This window comes from Erigeron canadensis, chromosome 2 (genome assembly GCF_010389155.1).
Source record: "Erigeron canadensis isolate Cc75 chromosome 2, C_canadensis_v1, whole genome shotgun sequence".
NCBI lineage: Eukaryota > Viridiplantae > Streptophyta > Magnoliopsida > Asterales > Asteraceae > Erigeron > Erigeron canadensis.
Genome location: NC_057762.1, coordinates 31662413 through 31686999, shown reverse-complemented (window position 1 = coordinate 31686999; position 24587 = coordinate 31662413). Strand labels below are relative to the sequence as shown.

The 24587-nt window shown below is 34.2% G+C and overlaps 3 protein-coding genes across 5 annotated transcripts; 2 read left to right on the top strand and 1 right to left on the bottom strand.

Moving 5' to 3' along the window:
• Positions 1 to 1162: 1162 nt before the first annotated feature.
• Positions 1163 to 3116, top strand: LOC122588772. Its single transcript, XM_043760968.1, has 4 exons — positions 1163 to 1419; positions 2147 to 2257; positions 2360 to 2440; positions 2916 to 3116. Exons 1-4 carry the CDS (start codon positions 1225 to 1227, stop codon positions 2988 to 2990), a joined length of 462 nt encoding a protein of 153 aa, XP_043616903.1. The 5' UTR covers positions 1163 to 1224; the 3' UTR covers positions 2991 to 3116.
• LOC122588771 (protein GLUTELIN PRECURSOR ACCUMULATION 3) lies at positions 2025 to 11938 on the bottom strand. The gene is made up of 17 exons (XM_043760967.1): positions 11796 to 11938; positions 11591 to 11688; positions 9724 to 9862; positions 9586 to 9614; positions 9394 to 9490; positions 9250 to 9305; positions 9025 to 9132; positions 7054 to 7110; positions 6218 to 6309; positions 5623 to 5707; positions 5000 to 5152; positions 4308 to 4405; positions 4048 to 4212; positions 3823 to 3935; positions 3483 to 3567; positions 3192 to 3306; positions 2025 to 2292 (listed from the first exon to the last, which is right to left on the bottom strand). The coding sequence occupies exons 1-16, from the start codon at positions 11855 to 11857 to the stop codon at positions 3247 to 3249; spliced, it is 1497 nt and encodes a 498-aa protein (XP_043616902.1). The 5' UTR covers positions 11858 to 11938; the 3' UTR covers positions 2025 to 2292; positions 3192 to 3246.
• A 4339-nt stretch (positions 11939 to 16277) lies between these two features.
• Positions 16278 to 23803, top strand: LOC122589473. Of its 3 annotated transcripts, XM_043761764.1 has the most exons (6): positions 16278 to 16449; positions 17624 to 17765; positions 18641 to 18763; positions 19671 to 20095; positions 21401 to 21725; positions 22239 to 23803. In XM_043761764.1, the coding sequence occupies exons 3-6, from the start codon at positions 18656 to 18658 to the stop codon at positions 23520 to 23522; spliced, it is 2142 nt and encodes a 713-aa protein (XP_043617699.1). In that variant the 5' UTR covers positions 16278 to 16449; positions 17624 to 17765; positions 18641 to 18655; the 3' UTR covers positions 23523 to 23803. The 3 variants fall into 3 exon arrangements, with proteins under 3 accessions (XP_043617699.1, XP_043617701.1, XP_043617700.1); XM_043761766.1 differs by lacking the exon at positions 17624 to 17765; XM_043761765.1 differs by lacking the exon at positions 16278 to 16449 and having other exon boundaries at positions 17748 to 17821.
• Positions 23804 to 24587: the final 784 nt, after the last annotated feature.

Below are 24587 nucleotides of genomic sequence, written 5' to 3'. Positions count from 1 at the left end.
TTGTGTAATGTTATGATGATACAGTTTTGCATTTTCTTTTAATTATTAAAAAAATCATAAAATGTACAGTAATAACGAACTAAAAAAAAAACAAAAAAACCAATATCGACCTTAATTTTGCTTTTCCAAAATTTCGTTTTTCCTCGAATATATGTGTTATATATATTTCTTCTAAGATTGCACCCCTTGTACGTCCTCTGCGGTTTATTTATTATTTTTAAACGCGGTTTATTTATTATTTTTAAACGAACTTGAGGAGGAATGAGTATTTTGTACGAGGTACTGATCCAAAAACGACTACCAAATTTTCTAAAGGGCATATACGCTTAAGATGATTTTAATGATATGCCAGTGTGATGCGACGGTGTGGTGGTAGAGCCGGCGAAGGGTGATAGTGATAGCGGTATAGTTATTAATGTAAAAAATAATTAATGTAAAGGGTTGAGAAAGATATATATCGATTATCCTGAATAATGAATCTAACAATGCATATAATAAAATTAATTAACCTTTTTTCTATACTCAAAAGACATTGCTACTAAATTATGTATCAAGCGAATTTTCGTATCTAGATTAAAAATGAGATCAAATATTATGTCGTAAACATATACAACTTTTGAGAGAAGTAATAAACGAAGAGAGTGGAGGTCAACAAACTTAATTGCTTATGCTTCAAGCAATGGTTAGTTTGGTGTTTGCACATCAAAACAGTAAAACCAATCTTAGTTCAATCTTTTTTTATTGGGTAGTTAAAAACTTTATAATGGCTCGATGTTTGCAGCTTAATGTTGTGGTAAAGCTACTTGCTTATGACGTAAAAAACGATATGTTGGAACGTGAAAAATGCGAGCCATGGAAAGCTCAGTTCTACGGTTAAAACTTATATTGTTCTATATAAGATTTGGATACATATTGCAATATCGCTTTTCTAATCATAAATTACCCAAACAAAGCCTACCTTTCCACGTTCACCTAACTATTAACAGAATTGGTTGTTATAAGTTGAATAATAGTAAACTTATTGGGTATGGTATGTGTACCACTATTGTTTGAGCTTTTAATGTAGTTGCTTTTCCACAAATGGTTTACATCAAAAGCAACATGAGAGGGAATTTTGAAGCAAAAGCAAGAGAGGGTACAAAAGGGAATGGAAGTTGAAGAATGCAACAAAATAGAAACTCAAAAGGGATATTATACAAGCAACTAAAGGAGCAAACAAGAAAAATGAAAAACTTGACAACTACAGGAAGTGGTGTATCATTTGATGAAAATGATGAAGAGGCTTCAAAGTTGGCTTTTGCATCGTTTCAGGCCAGAGAAGATGAGATCGAGAAGATGAAAATGCAAGTCAAAGAGAAGGTCCAGCAGAAGCTAGGTCGAGCAGAAGAAGAAAACAGACGTTTGGTGCAAGTTTGGGAAGTAAGAGCGCACAAACCAAGTACCAAAAAACGGGCTTTCTTTTTACATAACTTTTTTCATGAAAAAACAAAAGAACAATATACTTTTAAAGAACCGGGAGTTATGGACATTGTGAAGTACATTTATCTTGTACTTCTATTTCCATGACTATCCCACGTAGTTCATTCTTGCAAACTGTAGCGTTATTTTGGCCTTGGGTAGCTGTAGCGAAAGCAGAGTCCTAAGATATGGGTAATGGGTCAAAAAAAAGTTTATTGATGATGTCAGCTTGTCTCAAAATACATTTTTTTAATCTGTCAAATACGATTACAAAGGTCAGCTTGTCTCAATATACATATTTAAATCTGTCAAATATGATTACAAAGGTTAAATTATTCAGATAGTAATCCAAGATTTTGAAACAAATGTAGAAGGTTGTATGCTTCAAAGATACTCTTGTAATCTTTTTACTCATTTACTTAGCAAAATTTGTTGATTTTTCCTGTTTGTCGTGTTATAAACTACAACCCGAATCAGCCATTTCATGAGTAAATGGGCTGATAATAGCCATTTCTAGCAATTTGCAAATGGATGTGAAGATAAATTTAAAAGCGCAATTGCTCCTATTAAACAACAAGCATTAAATAAGATAAATTCAAATGGTCAAAATTTATCCTATAAAACCACAAGTATGAATCATTTATGCATTTCCATTAACTAATTTCTTGTTCTATATAAAACATATCAGGAGCTTGAAGTTTTGACAGATCCAATGAGAAAAGAAGTAGCAATAGTGCGGAAGAAGATTGACGTGGCTAACCGTGAGGTGAAATCACTGGGACAGAGCTGCCAGAAGAAAGTACAATCCTCTGCCAGCCATTTTCCTTTGTATATCTATGAATGAAAAAATGAAAGGAAAAAAAAATGAAATAACATATTACATATTATATCTGGAATACAGGAGAAAGAGTATAAAGAAACATTGGAGGCTTTCCATCAAAAGAACAACGAAAAGAATCAACTCACTGCCACTTTAATGGAGGTAAATCAAATACCGAATTTTCTTACCACTCCTTGTTTTATTTCAAGCACCACGGATAAAGCAAGTTAGTTTTAATTAGACCATCAGAGGTTATGGTCAGGTCGGATAACAAGTTGAACAGCACTAGGGATGAAACGGATCTTTTTGAGTTTTCACTGAATGGGCCAAGCCTGGTTAAACTGCAAATACCTTTTTCCACTTTCAAAAACTCTTCTTTTTGTCGATAAACAATACGCGAATCATAATTTTATAAAAACAATGTTATCTACTTAGAATAGTAAAGTAATGTACGTCTCTCAGCAAACTTCAACCCCATGGACCCATTTGACACGTTAGGGGTAAAACACAATCCAAACCGACTCATTCATAAGTTAATTGGAAGAACTTGTCACGTCTACTCTAGATTTTATCATGAAACTTTTGTTCACATCAACAGCAATTCACAATTGTATCGTCTCTTGACATTTGTTTTCAGTTGGTGAAAGAAAGTGAGAAAGTGAGGATGAAGAAACTAGAGGAACTCAGCAAGAACATAGATCCTTCTTGCTAAATAGTGTTTATCTACGTATTAAACTCAAGTGTCTGGATGGATTGCTCATTTATCTGAACTCATACATTCTTCTTGTTTAATAAGTAAAATTGTAAAACCTTCAATGCTATGTGTTACGTTCTTTCAGTGCTTCTCATATATATAACAATTATAATTTCCAATTAAAACAAAAACAGCTATAAAAGACTTGATAGTGCATACCTCATGCAATCCATTATGGCTTGAAAGATTCTTCTATGCAGATCCATCAATTACATTAATCCAATGGAAGCTGTTTGTACTCCGTCAATAATTGATCAATATCGCTCATTCGTAGCTGAACGTACAAGGAACAAGTTCAAAACCCGTCTCAGTCAGACAGTCATATTAAAAACAAAAATAATTACCATATATATAAAGCAGCAGGGGATGATGTCAACAGTTCCTAACTGTTGTTGAGTAAAAATCAATTTACTAAATAATCTGACCTTCATATACTAATTTACTATTTACCTGAGAAGCATTTGTAAAATGATAAAACCGATAGGTATCTTTCTCTGTGAAGCCCGATTCGGCAGACTGTAAATGAGATCCAGCTCTGCCATAGTTGAAGGTTCACTTGTAATTAACACAAGCAGAAAAAAGGTCTAAAGCAATACAAACCGTTGTTACATGCATAAAACCTCCCGTATCATTTTACAAACAATTTAGATTATGGAAAATTTAATATGGTCTAAAACATTTCGGGTCACCAAATCCAGCCTGACTTGATCAATAAAAAAAAACACGTTTCAACTAGACCCATAAACCGACCCGCTTGACCTGTCCATTAGGCCAACCCTTTTATCCTTACAAGTGATGGCGACTAATCAGACGTTGGTAGTCACGTAGCAATACGGCAAACTCCTTTAATTGTATTGATCTTGGACTAGAGTTCCGCCAATGCTCACGGAGTGCTTGAGCTGCCTGTGCATTAATTATGTATTCCAGTTGCATAAGTTAATTTCCACAGAAATCTGTATTACATACACGTAGACAAACTAGAAGACATTGGAAAAAAGTTGCTACCATATATGACCTTTTTATTACTAGATGTTCGATTAGCAATCATACTTAACGCGAGTTCAAGAAATTCTTTATCTTCTGATTCATTAACAATTTGAAGATCGTGACCAGATAATGAAACAGAAATATCCAATTTCTTCTGCAGCTCTGAGATTGGGGATCCTTCCATGTCGTTTTCCTGAATACGGGGTTTATAAAACAGTTTCATTAACCAGAAAAGCATGTTAATGCTAGTATTATAGAAAAGGTACACAATATTTGACATATTAATACCTTTGTCTCGGATCGTAAACCACTGGCAATTGACGCATTCTGGCTTTCATGAACTACTTTTGATGGAGATGCAGACAATCGCTTTGAAATAGGATCATCTAAGAATTCAAAGATGTAATCTATCTCAGCTTAGGGCTTTAGCAGCATTGTAAAAAGATTAATCAAATACATGTAGAGGTGGCACAACAGGCAGGTGGGTAATGCCTCAATAAGTAATTTTGGTGCAGATGGTGTTGACCCAAATCAACTTTTGCCCATGTTACTAATGTGTCAGATACGAGAACTATATTATTATTACTATAATCTAACTTTGGGAGCAAAAAGATTTTTAGAAGGCTTTATGCATTATAATTATACTTTGGCAACTCTAAAACCAGTTGGACCTTACTCCATTATAGCTGATATTTTTATTATACCCTTTTGACCCATTAGAGATCACTGATAACCTGAATTGATCTTTCATAAGCAAATGGGTCGAAAGTACCTCCTCTAGATTAACACTTCAACATGATATTCAGAAACTTGGTCTACTATAATCTATAACATGATTGCACAATTATGTTTTTGGACAAAAAAATCAAAATAATTCCCTTAACAGAAGTTCTAAGATCTGCAGTGCCATAATTTGGATTAAAGTATAACAGAGGACCACTCAAAAGTTAAAACACCACAGGAAGAAAACAAATTCATACCTTCTGGAACCAACCACCACAAATCACCATAAGTCACTTTGCCATCAAAGCCACCAAATAACAGATAACGTGAACCAATACACGTCATGGAATGGTAAGCACGAGGCGCGGGGCCTTCAGTGTTAGTTGCTAGACGTTTCCACTGCACAGACACTGATAATAAAAAACAATGACCATAAACTGAAATGCTTACGAAAAAAATGAAATCTAAGACATATTAGAACACGTCCACACTCCACAACATAAACCATAGCAACTAGGTAGGTTTGATACTTTGATGTTATGTTTTATATATGTCTAAATGGGTAAAACTATACTGTAATATTTAAAAAATAATTTAGAAGGAAAATGTCAAACGGGTTGCTGAAAGTGTATTTAATGCATAAAACCAGTGAAATCACTTTCGGAGAACCAAACTGCCATCAAAATAATACAATTTTGGTGATCATATTTGGCATACCAGTTAGTTATAAATAAAAAATAATCAAAAATGTAACAAAAGTAATTCCAGCTGACCCGGCCCATTTGTTCCCATAGAAACTTTAGCTGCTTTGACTAGTTACCAACCACCCAAGATTCCCATTTTCCACCACTTAAAAACAACGTATGTGAGAATCACTTACCTCTGTCTAAAACAACACAATCATTGTAATAAACATCGTATCGACTCAACCAACCACCAGTTCCATGGCCCCCAAACATGAGAAGCTGAAAGACATACCATGTGTTAGAACCGAGTCAGTAAAGTTTAAACTTTACAGAATATCAGTTATATACACTCTAGACTCGACTTGGGTCACATGTTTTGCAGAGAAAACTTATATGCATCTTCTGTAGCCATATTGCATGTAATATTGACCATTAGATAATGTTTTCCATTCCAAAAGCAAAAAACGTGTAATTTACATACAGAAAACAAGTATAAGATGGAGTATGTGATATATGACACCGACGTGAGAATAGAAATACATATATGATAATACCTATTTTCCTTAAAAACATAACAACATTTCACTCGCATATAACTTGAGTAAAATGTTTTGACTACTTTTTGAATATCTAAAACATCCTTCATTGAAGACTGATGGAGGAATCTTGTGGACTTTGATCAATACCATTAATTTATTTGAAACAGAAAGTAAATCACAGATAAATATTTTCAACACAGCGCATGTTTACAATATGGACTGGAAGAATGAATCGGGATTCAGGACTAACATAGTGGCCTCCAGAAGTAATAGTATGGCCACAACGAGCAGAAGGAGCTTGGCCAGGGAGCTTCAACAAGGTCCATCCAGGAACTTCATTATCTTCCTTACACAAGCATTTCAGGGAAAAGTAAGAAGCTATGTTAGTTAAAGTAAAAGTACCGATATCTATACTCCTGTATAAAAATTATCACACCCCCTAATTTTGGGAAGTGTTACACAATTGTTACATACAAAATTACTAAATTGCTCTTAATAAACACCCACTACGAAAAGAGTTTTTATAAATTACCAAATTTGCCCTTAATGAATTAATATACACTTTAAACCCTTATTTTAATAATTAACACTCTAAGCCCTTATCTTCTAAAATATTTCACTATCACATTTACATTAACCTACACCACTTGAAACCGCCACCACCACCAATAGTACCGTCACCGATACCACTAGACCGTCGTCCCCACCACCGCCGCCGCATTACGCGGGTACCATGCTAGTACTTAGAAATGCTTATGCTTCACCGATACACAAGAATTTCCTTTCATGGTGATTCATTCCGTCTTGAAGCGAATTTTGGGGTTCTCAAGGTACGATTTTAGAGTTTTGGTTTTCATACAAATTTTCTTGGGTTCATTAGTTTAAATTTGTCCGAGTGTGTTACATTTTTATGTTGCAGTTACTAATTCTGGACATGTGATACTGAGTTAGGAATTGGTATGGTTATCAATTTTAAATATTACCTCAAAAACTAACAGTTATAATTTTAATATGAATGTAATAATTCTCGCTGCAAAGTCCATCTATTAAATGAAACCTAGAAGATTTACAAACATGCTAACATACCTTCTTCGATGAGACCCTTCAACGCCCATAAATCACCCATAATTGGCCCTCCGCCCCCTGCCAATAGTGACAGAACCAGCATTTAAAAATACACATAATAGTAAAAACATAAATAAAGAAATGAACGGGCATTACATCTGAAATTATATTGCACAAGGAGCATAAACAAGTTCACAGTTGATAAAAGTTATATTGGTAATGTATCTTTTCTGCTTCCTGCATATACTTTAAACAGTCTCCTATAACTAGGCTAATGAATTTATGTTGTGATTTCACTGATTTGCCTTTAAGAAGCAATTATAAGTCCATAACACAATCCTAAGGAGTTGCATACTCTTTGATTAAAAGGCATCAACGCATCAAGAAGATAAGATACAAATACCTGTTTTATCTAACACTCTATAGATACACAAGCCGCAATTATGCTGGTAGATACTGATTGTGGTTCACATATCTATAATGGAAAGTTGTAGAGTATTTGAGGCTTTGAGCTATATCTCTTAGTTGAAACAAGAAAAATGCATAATCCCATATGATAGATCTCACTTGATTTGATTTCAGGTTTCCTCTATATACCCCTGATGACATATTTCAATATGAAGTGCTAGCATTTGACCCCCTGTTGCATGGTCCACAGTTTGATCATAAAAAGTGTTCTCTCTTTTAGAGAGAAAAAGAAAACTACTTTTTTTTTTATTGTTTTCCAGCTGATGCAAAAGAGAGTTTTTATTAGACAAAAAAATAACAAGCTGGCGGCATCCTTTCTATGCAAGTACAAAGTTTCATAAATATGCAAAATCCAGAATATCTCGTAACTATACTAGAAAATGTGTCCCATTTTAAGAATGAAAAAACGTGTACCATCTCACAAAATTAGAATACCTATGAAATCATTCATCCTAAACTACCAACAAAAAGTATCTATTTCATTTTCAAGTGCAATAAAACATATTTCACAACTCTTAACTTCTTAAGGCGTAGTCAAACATATAAGTGAGCTGCTTCATGTTATTGCTAACATATTTATCTGCATCAAACAAGGACAGCCAAAATTGGGCCTGTGTATTTTCCAAATACTTCATACGAAAAAGGTTGGTCCTTGCAATCACATGGGATGGCACACACAAGAGCTATGTTTCATCATAGATTTCCACCTATATATAAACAAGTTGACGAGAGCTTTCCACTACCATATACTGATGATACAACCCAAAATACAATGTCAAGAGATGAGAAGGGTGTTGACGTAATTACACATGCAAGGAAAAGCTCTTGAGTAATGAAACATCCAGCCCTTTTAGGTATTAGCTAATATTGCTTTTCTTAAAAGTATTACTCAATGCCATGTGGGCATATTTCTACTGCTTAGTATGTTAATTACACACATATCTTTTACGTGAGGATGAGAATGAGTCAAGCAGTATAATTTCTCACATGTCTCCCTCTATTATATTTACCCCTTTTCCCTATTCTATTACAGGTTGCAGCATTGGTGCTTTCATCGACTTCCATCATGCTGGATGGTGTATAAAATAGGGCACGCGTTTCTGATGAACTAATCTCCAAATCAAGCGCAGATGTTAATCAAATTACCTACCATTGTGCAATCACACACTGTAACCCTAATTAATACATCAGCAGTCTACTAATCCATTTAACAATCCCTAACTCCCAACAAGAGAGTTTAGAAAAGATGATTCTAGGGTTTGAAAAATTAATTACTCATGTGGAATTGAAACTCCTCTTTCCCTATGTTTAGCAAACAAATCTAATACCTCATTGTAGACATGTAGTTATAAAGTTGTTTAACCTTCCAATTTGCAACATCAGGATATTCAAATCTATAAATAAAATATTATGGTATTATAAAAGGTACTCTGTAATTAGTTAATATTATAAAACAATAATAAAATGTGAACATGTAAAAAGTAATGGATGAATTGCTAGTGAAGAACTGTATATAAATCTCACCTCTGCCACCATATACAAGCAACCGCTTCTCAACCATAGTGGCTGTATGCCCACACCTTGGTGGTGGTAATGTTCCTGAAACTGGTAGCTCTGTCCATTCCAATGACACTGTTTAAGAAGCATCAATATTATTTTACTGTGTTGGTATAAATATATAATTTTTATATTACTAACACGTAACCAAAAATAAAGATTAATTAATCATTCTCAATGAGAAAACTATACTTGTGTCCAAGACAAATACGTCAGTTAACCACTTCTTACCATCCCACCCACCATACCTATATCAAACAATAAAGCCTCGTTAAGATTATTACATAGTGAAAACCAATATGCGATTAGGAAATAACAGGGTGAAGCAATTCTGACATTACTATTTTATGGTTCCCAATCGCTGATGCAGCTGCGAAATCTCTTGGTGAAGGCAAATCACCAAAACTGGTGAGCTCTGACCATTGCCATATATCTAAACATGTAATCCAACACAAACAAAATATTCACCAAGAAACTAAAAACTACAACTGATGTGTTCAAAAGAGTTTAATGGCTAAAAGATTTCACCAGTATCTAGGACCCAAAAGTCTCCCAACCTGCAGATCAAGTTTTTTAATCAGTAACATGTAAGCAAATTGGCCAAAAAAAAATCTGCTTTATGGTCTAACAAAAACAATTACTAGTCATGGTTGAATGTTGAACCACCTTTTGGTACCAAGTCTCCCACCAAAAACAAACATATGGCAATCAATTGCAATGGCAATATGAAATGCTCGTGGACTGGGCCCTGTTTGCCCTTCTGAACCACTACCTGTGCATTCAGGCTTAAACCATAACTTATTCTCTGAAACATCAAAATAAAGATTAACAAAATTAGAACGAAAAAATCAATTTCCAAATTATATTATGCTTTAATAATGAACTCCGTAACTTGAAGCATCCTTTGCCGAGACTCATAAACCAGTAACATAATTAACAATACGTGAATTTTCATGTACAGTAATAGTGAAAGAAACATATGATATAGTGCATTAGGTTGCCCGAAGAAGTCCCAATAATAGAAACCATCATTGTTACATATAAATGCAAAATAATAACAAATACATCAAAAATCTAAAAATGTATTAGCTAACGATTCAACCGCCTTTCCACCAAAAGAAGAAGCTATATTGCTATTTCTGATATGAATTTGCCATTGAATTCCAATTTCATCCATATATTATACAAAGGGACATACTACTAGATGGCCATAGCTAGATTCTGGGCTTCTGGCACGGCTAAATATATGCCTTGAAATTTTTAACAAAACTCACAAGCCAAGCTGTTTCACGAATGTAGGTTAAGGGTATGTCTGACGAAACTAATTAGGGAGATGAGCTGCAGTTTAAATATAGAGCTTGAAGATATTTGCATAGAGGTGTTTGTAATGTGTAAAATGACGACAAAAAAGAGGGCACGTAAATAAAACACCCAATAGGTTAATTAGGTCATTTTCATTTCATAAGCTCGGGCTCTTATATAGAAAGTACTTCGAGTAGCATATGTAACTACAACTTCCCGCTCCACTCCGTCTTTCCCCCTGAAGATTGCATAAGACCATCACAAATGCCAAATTCACCCTCTTTTGCCACTCAATTAAAAGAAAACACATGATACACTGCCACTGGCCACCGCCATCGCCATTTACATCCCAGGGAAATTTTGAAATTGTATATTTAAGATAACTTTATATTTAGAAAAAAAAAAAAACAACAAACGTCAAAACACTATTCATTGCCATCATATTGACGGATACTATCCAAAGCCAAACAAAACAAGAACTCTTAAAAACCATAGCATTACTGACCCGACCCATATGGAGTTTTTCAGCCTAGTTCGTTACTTAAAAATAAAAAGATCCTACACCGCCACTAGCCACCGCCAGCGTCATCTACCAGGAAACTTTATTTTTGAGATAACTTTTAATTAAGAAGGAAAAAAAAAAAGAACAACAAACATCGAAACACTATTCATTGCCACCATGTTGGCAGATACTATACTAGCTTTTAAAAGTTTCATAAGCCAATGCCAAACAAAACACGAGCTTTCAACCAAAATCCAAGACTTAATAATATATCCAAAAGTTTATCTAAAACTTTCATTAGTAAATTAACTAATACTTTTTCAATTAACCTAGGTAACATGGTTGGATCAAGTGGTTAACACTCTTGCCTCTGGAGACAGAGGTCAAGGGTTCGATCCTCAACCCATGCAAAGGCCGGAGGTCCTTTTCTATCATTTAGATAGAACCTGGAAGCAGTCTCTCTACCTTTATAGAGGTACCCCCCCCCCCCCCCCCCCCCCCAACCACACACACACACCATACATTTGAGATATTGAGACCCAAAACTCGTAAGAACACGACATTGGGTGTTTAGTTACTTTACTTTTTTATTGGTTAATCTGGTATCCGACTCACTTTGCAAGCCGACTAATCCTAAGGTCGTGGCGAGTGAACCTTTGTGGCGTGTATACTAATTACTAATATTTATCTCATTAAATTCAAACATAGAAACAAGGAAAAGAAAAGTACCGATGTCATAGACAGAGATGTCATTGAGGAAAGTTTTATCAACAAGACCACCGAACACTATCAACTTTGACTTTCCGATATTCACTGCTGTGTGACCACTGCATCAATCATTATTATATTATTATTATATATATATAGATATATAAAAGAGAGTTTGGTAGTAAAAAGTGTAGCAGAAAAGAAAGGAAGAAAGATGGAACGTAACCTGCGAGGTTGAGGGAAAGGTCCATTGAAATCAGATGGGGAAGCTCTCACCCAGTAATGCATTATTATAATTATAAAATAATTAATGCTTCTTCTGTAGATCCCGATCAATTTTGGATTCTCAAAAACCTCTACATATATATATGTTTCAACATACGTAGATTATATTGTTATCCCCTATTTAATTTGGTGGTTTTTGTTAAGGCTGTCGGGGGATGTTGTAGTTGTGGAATTGTTTGGAGGTTCGAATCCCCGTTTTGCAAAATGGTGGGGTATAAAATATGATACCCAAATGTTTTAACAGTAATTTAAAATTCGTCGAAAATATATCGAATGACATCTCTAATGAAAAGGCATGAAATTTTAAGAATATCCATATGGTTTTTGAGATAAAAGATTTTGAATGAATTAGAAGAATAAAATGATTTATGCGAGAGAGAAAAAATGAATGGTTTATATTTGAGGAGAGAGAAAAATGAATGGTTTAGATTGAAGGGGGTAATTTAAGTAGTTCAATTACTTAATTGAGATTTGAAAAAATGACAAAATGCTTTATAAGATAGTATTAGATATTAGATATTAAAAGTATTAGATATTGGTAGTATTTTTATAAGGGTTTAATTTGGGTATACCCACGTTCAAAAATCTGAGAGACAGGGTTTACCTATTAGTAAGGGTTGAATATTTGAAATAAGCATTCTACTTTGAGTGAGTATTCTAGTGTGGACCCAGTTAAGACAACGCATGTTACACCTCTAGCTTTCGAATCTTAACATGAAATTTCAAACGAATTTAACCTTTCAAAAAAGAGGACGTTGTAAAAAATAGGTGAAAGCATAACTAATGGTGAAGTGCAAAATTGATCTTTATGGTTTGTTAGTATGCAGTTTTATTCTTGTCTTCAACTTTTGGCCAAAATCATTTTATGAGATTTATACTTTGTCCTTATTTTCGTTAAGTTCCCCACATGTAAGTCACGTGAAAGGCATTTTCACCATATCACTTCACTTCTTCTTCGCTTCTTCAAAATCATCCATGTGATTTGTCGTTTTTGCAAATTTTATCCCAACCGTTAAGTTTTTTTTTTTCATTCTGACGTTTGATCAAACACATTGCCTGCATTATCTTATTACTAGCTAATTAACTCGGGTTTAACCCGGGAAGTTTGAATTAGTTTTCTACGATATGGGTACCCGTGCAATGGGGCGGTGGTGACGGCAACGAGTGATGATGGTGGTGGTGGTGGTAACGATGTAGTTATTAATCTAAAAGTAATTGATGTAAATGGTAGTGTAGTTATTTTATGGTTAAGAGATATATCTTTTGTAAATAATTTTATTAAGAGTATTACAGAGATATTAAATAAAAATATTTAAATTAATGAATAAAGAAGATAGATAGTTTTAATATATGGGGAGCCTTATTTTGAAAACCCATTTTTTTGTAAGAACCTTAAGAACTCTTAAATTATGTATTGGATCACATGTTTTTTTTTTGTTTATTCACATATGAAACTTTATAAAATACATGTTTCAGATGAAAGTTTTTTTCAAAACCTTATATATACCCATTTGTTAACATGTGAACAAAAACGTGAACATATTTATTCACAAGTTCACAAAGGGTTATTTTGAAGGTTTTTAAAAAAAGTTTCTTCTACAACATATTTTTTTCATATCATTTCACATTTGAATGAACAAAAAAAACATGTGAACAAATATATTATTTAAGAGTTCTCATGGTTTTTACAAAAAAAATGGTTCTTAAAATAAAGAAACTCTTTAATATATTATATATTGGGTAGATTTAGTTTATGAGTTAGGAATGTGTTGAAAATTAATGGTATTTTGAGCATTTTAAAAATAGAGAGTTGAAAAGAGAGGAGAGTAGTTTATTTTATAATAGAGTATAGATAAACATGGTTAGTTAACCAAAACTCCATCAAACGGAGTAAATTATTCTCTCCTATATAATTTGAACTTACATGGAGGAAATTAAAACTCTGTTGACAAAATATTTGAAGGTATGTCCTTGAATAGATTAAGATTAAATCTAAATGTAAATTCTAATGTATACTAGCAAAATTAAAAGCCTAAAGTAAGAAAATCAAACACAAATTCGGAATATAAATACATATCACCAACATGAAACAAATATAATACAAAACTAATTTACAAACCCTAAAAATGGGGGGGGGGGGGGGGGGGAGAAGATGATTAGAAACAAATTCTTATTAGATTATTTTTAATAAACTTTGTATTTTGTATAGTGAATAATATTAAGATATATTCTAGACAATTGTGATTGGGTTGTCGTTTCAAATAATATGGGATTTGAGGGTAACTTTTAAGTTAATAAATGATAGAAAATTCATGCTAATTTTTATTTTAATTAAATATTAAAACTGAGATAATGACATCATTAAACGGAGATGAGAGTCCGAAAATGGAATTAGACAATGCCACATTAGCATTTTTTTCAAAAAAACCTTCTAGAAAAGGGGCTATTTTATATATATAAGAGATGTTTTATTTTATTTATATACAGTTGTAAATGTTATGATATGTTTAAACAACAAGTTCCTATTTAAAAAAGTAGAGTCATGGCAAGAATCGATTATTGAAGATCAGAAAAATATTAATCGATAGCAATAAAGAAGATGTTTATGACACTATGTATTTCCTATAACATGAACTTGTTTACTCATTAGGTACTTTTAACACCAATGAGAACTTAAAATTTGATGTTGACAAACCTCATTATTTGGCAGAGCAAACTCAACGCCCTGGTGAAGTTACTAACCATGGTCCCGGATAGGTAGATCATGTTTCGTATCATTATTGAAGTTGCTTCGTTGTAAGTTTATGCTCAGATGATATGTTGTAATGTAATGTATATAATTAGTAATGCACCCGATGATGAACTTTCGTTTTATGTTTGAAGCAGTTGTTTGCACTCTTTTGTGAAGTTTTAACTTAAAGCTTCTCGAGTTGTTGGTTTAACCGAAGTTTGGGTTGTGAAAATGGATTTTAACTGTTTTTTATTTTGCTTAGTTTTCAATGATTGGCTTTTAGGAATCAAAAAACTGGATTTAAGATTTCTGAATTTAAGATTTCTGAATTTTTGGAACAATAACAATGAACATAGGGTAATGACAAAAATACTCCTCACGTGACTTGCACCGGGGGGAGGGGGGCTCTTTACGGAAGTAGAGATGTAATGCAAACCATTGGGTGATTTTGACCAAAAGTTAACAGCATAAATGTAAATTACAAACATAGAATGTGAGATTATACCTCAATGGAATATTTCAAGATGAGAATTATGCTGAAACAGTTTGGTATCGTTACTATTAGGGGTGTTTTATTCATGGAATTCCTTGGAATTCATAAGAATTGGAATGTAAATTTCATTCCTATTCCTTGTTTTGTTGAAACATCAATGGAAATGGAATCCGAAAAATATCATTAAATTCCTTGAAACATGGAATTTACAATTCCTTAATTATATTGATTAAACATTTCAAGAAATTCATTTCTTTTACCAAAATATTCTTTTACCACTAAACACCAATATAGAAAACCATTCCCTTTTAGAATTTGATTTGATTCATTAACCATCATCCACCACCGTCACTGATGGCTGACTTGCTCATCCAGCTATCGTCGATTTTTTCAGCAGCCGCCATTGCTGTAGTCTAGGAAAGTCGATAAAATTGTAGGTCATAAGATAAAATGGGTATGTTTGTTTGTTTATAGGCGGAAAGAAAAAATATATGTGTTTTTTTTTTTGGAATTACTAATAATTGCTACAAATTTCTTTTTGTTAATGTAAATTTTTTTTGGGATGAATGATTATGTATATGTTTTCCCAATGTGTGTGCAGAAAAAAAAGGGTGAACGACGTGTGATATAAAATGTGTTTGGTGTGTTATACCATTTTATGTGTATATTATTATTACTTTAGTAATAGGTTTGTCTCTCCATAACAATAATAACAATTATTATAAACGGTAATTATGTTATTAAAATGTATGAAAAAGTATACAAGTATAATGAAGGGCCCTTGCTATGGCATGCTATTGGTGGGACTTGGTTTACAATGGAAGGAACAAGTTTGTGGTCAAAACGGATAGCCGCTGCAACGTACGGGTTCTTCTCTCGTATCACTTAATATAGTTTGTATTTATATATTTTTAATTCTATTGATTTCTATTAACCAAATACAACACAAATACAAATATTAAAACTTTCAGATTTCAATTCTTTTCATCAATTCTAATTCTAAAAAAACATTGTATAAAAGAAATAATTATCATACTACAAATATTGATAAATTTATTCCGCAATACAATTTGTTTGGGCAGTTTAACATATATCGTAAATTTGTCTGAAAAGGTACATGGGTACGGATGAGTATTCCAAGTATTGTTTAAGCCTCCTCTCTTTTGACTTTTGGAGGACTCGGCACAAAGAACCTTCTCTCTTCGTTCCAATCCAAGCTCTCTCTCTCTCTCATCTCACTGTCACTATACACCAAACCCAAAACATTTAAAGAAACTTATAAAACCCACAAAAAAAACCCAAATATAATTCCAAATTCTCATTTCTTAAGCTCCTTTAATCTCAATGGAAATCCCTTCTTAAAAAAACAAGGTAATATACATACATACATACATACATACATATTTTAGTACTTGATCTGTTGTTTTATTGTTGATTTAGATCAATACTGATGTGATGTAACTTTTTGATACTGGTTATTTATTTTTCTCTTGATTTTATAAGGTTTTGTTTCTTTTTGTAAGTAGAAACTCGATGTGCTTGATGCTCTATAAACTTTTATTTGGAAATTAAGAAAAAGGATGGGGATGTGAAGATGAGGGTATTTTGGTCATATTCTTCTTGTTATAGCCTTAAAGTTTTGAGCTTGATTATCTTTAAGTGTGTGTGTGTGTGTGTGTGTGTGTTATTTGATGAGCAAGAATGAAAATGACCATGTTTTATAAATTTGATTTAGATTAGAAACAAGTAAGAAATTTGATGGGGTGAGAAGATGAGGGTATTTTGGTCATTTTCTTGCTACTGCAATCTTAAAGTTGTGAACTTTATGATCTTTACAGGTGTGTGTGTGTATGTGGTTTCAAGAACAAGAAAGAAAACGACTATGATTGTTTATCTGTGAAATGACCATTTTCGATGGTTTATGAATTTGATTTAGGAGCAAGTAAGAAAGTTTGCTGATAAATGACCATGTTTGATGCTTTATGAATTTGATTTAGCAACAGTTAAGAAATTTGAGGAAAATGATAGGCTTAGACTTTAAAAAATGAACGTAATTTTGCATATATTCGGTTGTGGGTAGGCTGTTTTCAAGAACAGGTTTTACATGAATCTCTGGAAGGGCTCTTATTTAAGTGCTTATTGCTTGCCAAAAATCCTACTTCTGCAATTGGTAGGTCACCGGGTTATTCAAATAAGTCGTGTTTTCCGTGGTTTTCACATGTTACAACTTCCGTACCAATTCGGTCGATTCGAAATGGACCGATTAAACATTCCATTAGGGAGCCTGGTCTTGACTTTTCTGTGTGGTATTCATTCTCGTTCGGCTCATGGAATCGCATCTCTTTAGAGTGAGCATACTAAAAAGTAAATACAACATGATATGTTAGTGGTTCATCATCAAACTGTAAAAATATTGCGCATCCATCGAAAGTAGAACTATCAAATAAAGCTAATGACTAATCTTGTTTATGCATTTTCAACATTTGATGAATAGCTTTAATGCTTTATGATAAGTTGATAACTTTTCTCTTTTTTATTTTTATAGTAAGACACGATGTCCAGATGCTTTATGTCAAATTTTGGATCTGGTAGCTGTTTTGTGATTGGTTTTATAATTGACACGGAACATCTATAGAAATACAAAACAACCACAGACAAGGGATTGCAGAGCTAAAGTGTGCTGGAAAGTGAGTCCTCTTTAGCTGTGCCCATAAACCCTTCTATAATTTATGTTTCATACCTAGTAAGTTTTACATTCAATAATAACTTAAAGCTTTACGTTAGTGAACATATTAATCTGAGTTTTTTTCCATAGTTTAATCACTTAATGTGGGTATCAAATGACTGAATGTATCCATATCACTATCAAAGTTGGAAAGTAGTTTGATTGACTTCCAAAAGTCAGAAGAGAAGACCTAAAAGTAAAAGTAGGGATTAGTTTAGTTTCACCTGCCATATTCATTTACAGAAATACTTAGTTTAGTTTCAATGATAATAGATGCCTTTATAGTTATATATGGATGTAAACATTACTAGTGACAAAATTGGGTGGGTTGGGTGATAAGTCAGAAGGGTGATTTTTAGTGTGGGTCGAATTCGTGTCTGATTTGTTTAGTTGACCCCATAGTTTCCTGCTCATTTTTTAAATAATATTAATAAGTAATGTGTTGAATCTAAATAAAAAGCTATACTATAAAAACAATAGTCTGGTATATATATATAATCAATATCAATACGATACCGGGGATCAAGGGGTTCCCTCCGATTTACCCTTTTTTTTAATATCAATTTATGGTCAACATTTAGAGGATCTGATATATTTTAGTGTTGGAAAAGTAGTCTTTTTGACTAAGAAGTTAAAGAACACCTCAATTCTTGGAATGGTTGTAAAGTCTATGAAGTTGACATTTTGACATGCTTTAGTGCTGTATTTGGCTCTTGATGATCACAACTTAAATTTCTGTTCTTTCGTGGAAAATGAATATTCACTGTTCAATTTCTTTTATGGCAAAAACGAGTTGAAAAGTTTACGGTCCTTACGCGTTTCATATTAATGTACCAGGTATAAAGAAGTATCATGGAGGACTCGACTGCCAAGACAATTGATTATCTCCGGGCACGATTATTGGCTGAAAGATCTGTTTCAAGAACAGCAAGGCAGAGAGCTTATGAACTGGGAAAAAGGGTTGGTTTATATCTATGTTGACGCTTGATTAATACCTGCTTTCAATTTCTTTCACTTTTTTACCACCTTAATTAATCCTCTTTACCACTGTCTATAGGTACAACCATACCGGTGGTAAAATGGAGGGGTCTCGGGGACTGGGTAATGAGTCAAAGTGGGCAATTCGACCCACAAACACCTTTTTGTCTTATCATTTCTTGAGTTTTATAATATTTCATGCTATTACTATGGTTAATGAAACTATAGTTACAGTGATGATCTAGTTATGAAGTAAAATGCTTTAGGAGCTATTGATCACTCCCTGCTGCAAATACTTATATTTCTGTTCCTGAGTTCTGTAGTTGGTTAATGCTTTAAAGTTGATTTCACGGTGATGCTCTAGATTTTCGATATAACATGATTTATAAGGTTTTGGGCATTCTGAATACATTCTGAGTGAAGTTTTACCTGTTCAATAGGCTGACCAGCAAACACTTCTCTATATTGTCTTAAACAGAATTACATGAATAGTTAATGTTTTAGATATGAGTAAATAGTTAATGTTTTAGATATGAGTAAAGAAGTTATATTGTTAAAGTGATGATCTAGCTTTCTAATAACACTATTTATGAGGTTATATGTATTTGTGAATACAATCTTGTTTTTTCATTTGTGGAGTTTCTAATAACCTATATGCTACAATTATAAATTAATAATCTAATATTTCAAGTAACTTGATTACAACATTATACATGTTTAACCCGTTTCCATTTTAGCTTATCTTCAAAGTTTCTCATTTAATCCATTAGAGGCAAATTATAACCCAAGCCCGCCCATCTATCCAAGTATCCTTAACTGGGTCTGATTTTCCACCTCTATGGACAATGAGAGTCTTATCATGTTCTTTTGTATTTTCTAACTTACATAGGTAACAGAGTTGGAGAAACAGCTGAAATATGTGTCCCTGCAAAGAAAGAAGGCAGAAAAAGCAACTGTAGAAGTTCTTGCTATTTTAGAGAGTCATGGCAGAAACGATCTTTCTGAACCATTTGATTCGAGCTCTGATCAGGAAGAAATGTCTAGTGATTTCAAGGATGGTAATCATGCTGATACATCTGAACATGTGAATGTCCGGGAAAGTGATGCAGAAGCTTTTTCAGGTTCTGAGGTTGAATCTTCTTCCGTGAATGGTAGAAGCTTGTCTTGGAAAAGCAGTAAAAATTCATCGTCTCATTTCCTTGATAAGAAGTACATGGATGCTTCTAGAAGAAGGCGTAATAGTTTTACATCAACTGGATCCTCACCGAGACGCGTTGGTAAATCATGTCGCCAGATAAGACACAATAAACACAGGTGAGTTTTTGTTCCTGTACACTTGATGTACTTTTTCTTGTCGCAATTGGGATTGTTTATTTGGATAATTGGGGAAATCTATAATGGTCCAAACTTCGCTCATGCATAGAATGTTCATCTTAAGTTGGTTGGAGTTATATATCTACATAGGCGGGGTGGCAAATCTGGCCATTACTTACGGTTATGTTTTATATGTAATGTGCCAAATAAAAGTTTTGGCAAAAAAGGGAACATGTGATACTAGTTGAAACTTGAAAGCCGCCCAGAGTCTACTTTTAATGCCTACAACCTTCTAAGTAGATTGTCATTGTGATAGTTCTGTTTTTAATTAAATAACACATTAGTTATGTTATTAAAAAGGGACATGAGTCAACTCCGTTCTGTTTGAGCCATACAAAAAGCGACTCATTTTAGAGGGACCCTTTTAGGCTGTTAATGAGACGAACGACACTTAAGGACTCGAAGAACTTACACTAAGCTCCAGTTCAGCTTGATAGCTCAACTAGCTCTATGATGCAAGATCGATCTCGGCTCGAATAAGATTTGAATAGGCTCGAGTTCAAAAAAAATACAAAAATTTTAATATTTACAAAAAAATGGTGAATTGCTGTTCACGCTATGTAACTCAAGACATTTAGTTATAAGTTCTGACAGCAAGTGATTGTAAAAGAATATAAATTTGCTCAAATGAGCATCATATTTGACGTATCTTCATACTAGCCGACACACACACACACACAAGAAGGCTTGAAAAGCGCTTATCGAGCCTTTATAAGCTCGATCTTCACTCGTTAAATATTTCGAGCTCGGTTTCGGGCTCGAGCTCAAGCTGGATAAAGTTTGGATTGGACGAGCCTGTTGACCAACCAGAATGGCCCACCTATCTCAACACCTCTTTCATAGACTATTTTAGAAACTTGGCTCGAGCTCGAGCTGGATAAAGTTTGGATTGGACAAGCCTGTTGACCAACCAGAATGGCCCACCAATCTCAACTCCTCTTTCATAGACAACTATTTTAGAAACTTTTCTATCCTTTTCAATTAAGGGAAATGCATTTCTATTTACTTTAAGGTCAAACCAGCTAAATCACAACATCAGATTTGATACTCTCTGTACATATTGGAGTAACTATGATGACTTTTAACTTTCCGATAAATGCTGCAAATGGATAACATTGGTACTGGACTCATATTGTTGTTACGAATCCATGTCATATAAATATAAGAGCATTAGATGGTGAAATCTGTTTCTTTTAGAACATAGGGAGTATTGTTTTATTGAAATTTGTCGAATTGTGTTGCCAGGTCAGCAAACGGCGGGTCACAAAATGGTAACGGAACTAATGCTCATGATGAAGACCAAAGGCGAACAAGTTCAGAAGGTGTTCGAAATCCTTCTGATGTTGCAAATGAGACTGCACTGGAAGAACTGAATATACAAAAGGAAAAAGATCCACGGGAAGTTGCTACTCCTCAGTGTAACGGACATGGTGAGCAAAACTATGCAACTGAAAGAGAGATGGAAAAAGCGTTAGAACATCAAGCTGAATTCATCGCCCGTTATGAAGAAGAGGAAAAAGCGCAAAGAGAATGGGAGGATAAGTATAGAGAAAAAAACGGATCACCACAAGTATGTCCCTTTTCTTACTCATGCAAATTACTTCTTTTGTCTAAAGCATTATTACTTGTTCAGCTATAAAGCTGGCAATTTCGATTTGTTTTTTGCTAATTGTTCGGTTTGGTTTATGTTTATCTCAAACGAGTCAAATATTTTTTAGCTCTTCAGCTTAAAGTCACGCATCAAAGGGGTTGAAATTCATCCAAAGTCTTTTCGTAATGCATATGGCCTTCTAAATGTATTTAAAGATTTGGAAGATCGTTAGTATCATTGTTGCATATATGTTTTTGCAGTGCTGGTTAGTGCATTAAGTATCTACATTATATTGAGGAAAAAGTATTTGTGGGCCATCGGGTCTGGATGTACACAACTCATATCATACTAATATGAATTACCCATTTTAAGCTGCAATTGTTTTGACCATTCCCCCGACTCCTGACCCACCCATTGCCACCTCCATCAAGTTTCCGAACTTCTATGGCCACTAACGTTCTGCTTCTCATTGTTTTTATGAATTTTTATCAGGATTCTTGTGACCCTGGGACCCACTCAGACTTAACAGAAGAAATAGATGAAATTAAGACACCCACTCTGGCTCCGAATCCACCTTGTGCTATCGAGCAACTTACTATTGAAAAAGAATGTGATGCCAATTTCATTGAAGATACCACGATCAACGTTGAACCTTTAGTAAGTCAAAAGAACAGTGATTTGAACAATGAAGGATCAGATATTCAAAAGCATCCGTCAGATGCCATCAGAATTTCTAGGGCAGCACAGGTGTCATCCTCTGAAGACAGTAGTTTGTTATATAGGGGAGAACATGCTTCAGGTAACTCAAATGAACCCATTCTTGGAACTCATGAACATCCGGGCCAATTAGGATCTGTTCTCGAGGCTCTTCAGTTGGCTAAACTATCACTAAAACAGAATCTTGACAAGCTCCCGTTATTGGAAAATGGGCCTTCTGTTCCTACATATAGATCTGAGGACCAATCTCCAGTTCCTTTTAGCTCCGTTGGGCTTTTCAGGTTACCAACTGATTATGAATATGGAGGAACAACACCCCAAGCTAAATCCTTGACTTATGATTCTAGGTTAAGTTTGGTTAATTATGATACAGACCCTTCTGGAGCTCAATTTATTTCTAGCCCTTATAGAGAATCCCTTTCTAGATCAGCTACTTCTCTGGATGATCGGTTTCGCATGGTCCCCACCTTCCCATACCAAGAAAACATGTCTGAAATTCCGAGACTTCCCCCATCCACCTTTAATCCACGATTCGATATGCAGCAGTCTGCCCTTTCTTTGCACCCGTCCACCCTTGACCCGAGACAATCTATGCATCCGTCTGTCATTGACTCAAGACTATCTGTGAACCCTTCTGCCCGTGATTTAAGAATGGATGTGGGTATCAGTCAGTCTGCCTTTGATCAACGACTGAGTGTGGGCCCATCTGTTGATCCCCGATTAGGTACTAGGTCGTCTTCTCTTGATCAACGATTGGGTGTTGGTCTGTCTGCCATTGATTCTAGATCGAGTGTGGGCCCGTCTGTTGATACAAGATTGAGTATGGGTCGCGCAGCTCTTGACACACGATCGGGATTGGGTGCAGGGCAATCATCCTTTGACCCAAGATTGGACACGGGTCCACAATTTTCTGGTAATAGATACATGAGTCCTGATCTTCCTCACTCGGGTGCAGGATTACCCCCGTCTAGTAGATATGGAACCCTATCAAATGGTAACATACCTCTTCGAACCCGCTCGGTGTATGACAGTTATGCGAGACCAGATACGTACCAGTGAAATTGCATGAAATAGGTTGTGCAGGAACAGAGTTGTATAGTTCTCTTCTTATTTGATAGTTAAGATGTGGTTTTTGTCAGGTTTCTTTTACTTCATCAACAGATCAGTTATACTGTATAATACTTGTATCATCATGAAAGAGACCCAGGTTGTTGACGAGTCCGTGTATCTTTCTGGTAGTTTCCTTGGGTTGTGTGGTTGCTGATTTGACCGTCTTTGATCTGTTATAATATGACAGTTCGACTCTTTAATACAAATTTGAAGTTAGTATGTTTAAATTATGCTATTGATGTCGAATGTCTGAGTCTTGCTGCATTACATTGTTTCTACTTTTTAAAGATGAACCTAACTTTGGGCTCCCTATTTGACTACAACACTATTCAACGTCGTTCTACAAAGCGACCACTTATATTTTAAAGCATTATAGTTGTGCATTGAGTTGGTTTTCGACGGTAGCCAAGAGTGATGGTGTAAGAGATGCAGAATGAACGGTGTATGAGTCAACCTACAGATGATGCTAGATACTTCAATAGTGATGATTAGAAATCGATACACACACTGTGTTAGACCAGTTTTTATGGATCTTGCCCTTTTAGTTGAGTTTCTACGGGTTCAGTAACTACATACTTGGATAGCATCTTTCACATAAAATTGACTCTCCTATTTCTTTCCTTTTTTTCAATTTTTATATTTCCTTTTCTCCGCTCGTCAAGATGACACAAATTCTACAACTAAACTTTCGTATTAAAAATATTATTTAATATTAATTTTGGTGTATTTAAGATAATTTTTATAACTTTGGTTATTTACTCTTATATAAATACCACCTAAACTAAATCGCCTTTGCTCGACTATTTTTAATTATACATTATTATTGTTCATACAAGATATTTGCTATGAAAAAGCTCGTTGCTTCAAGCAGAACCATGTCGATCGCCCCTCCTTCAACAGCGGCGTGGGTTTGCTATTTCCAAGGATATGTGCGGTAATACATACATACATACATACCTTATTTTATAACTTATATTAGATAATGTTTGTTAATTGTTAATAATGTTTATATTA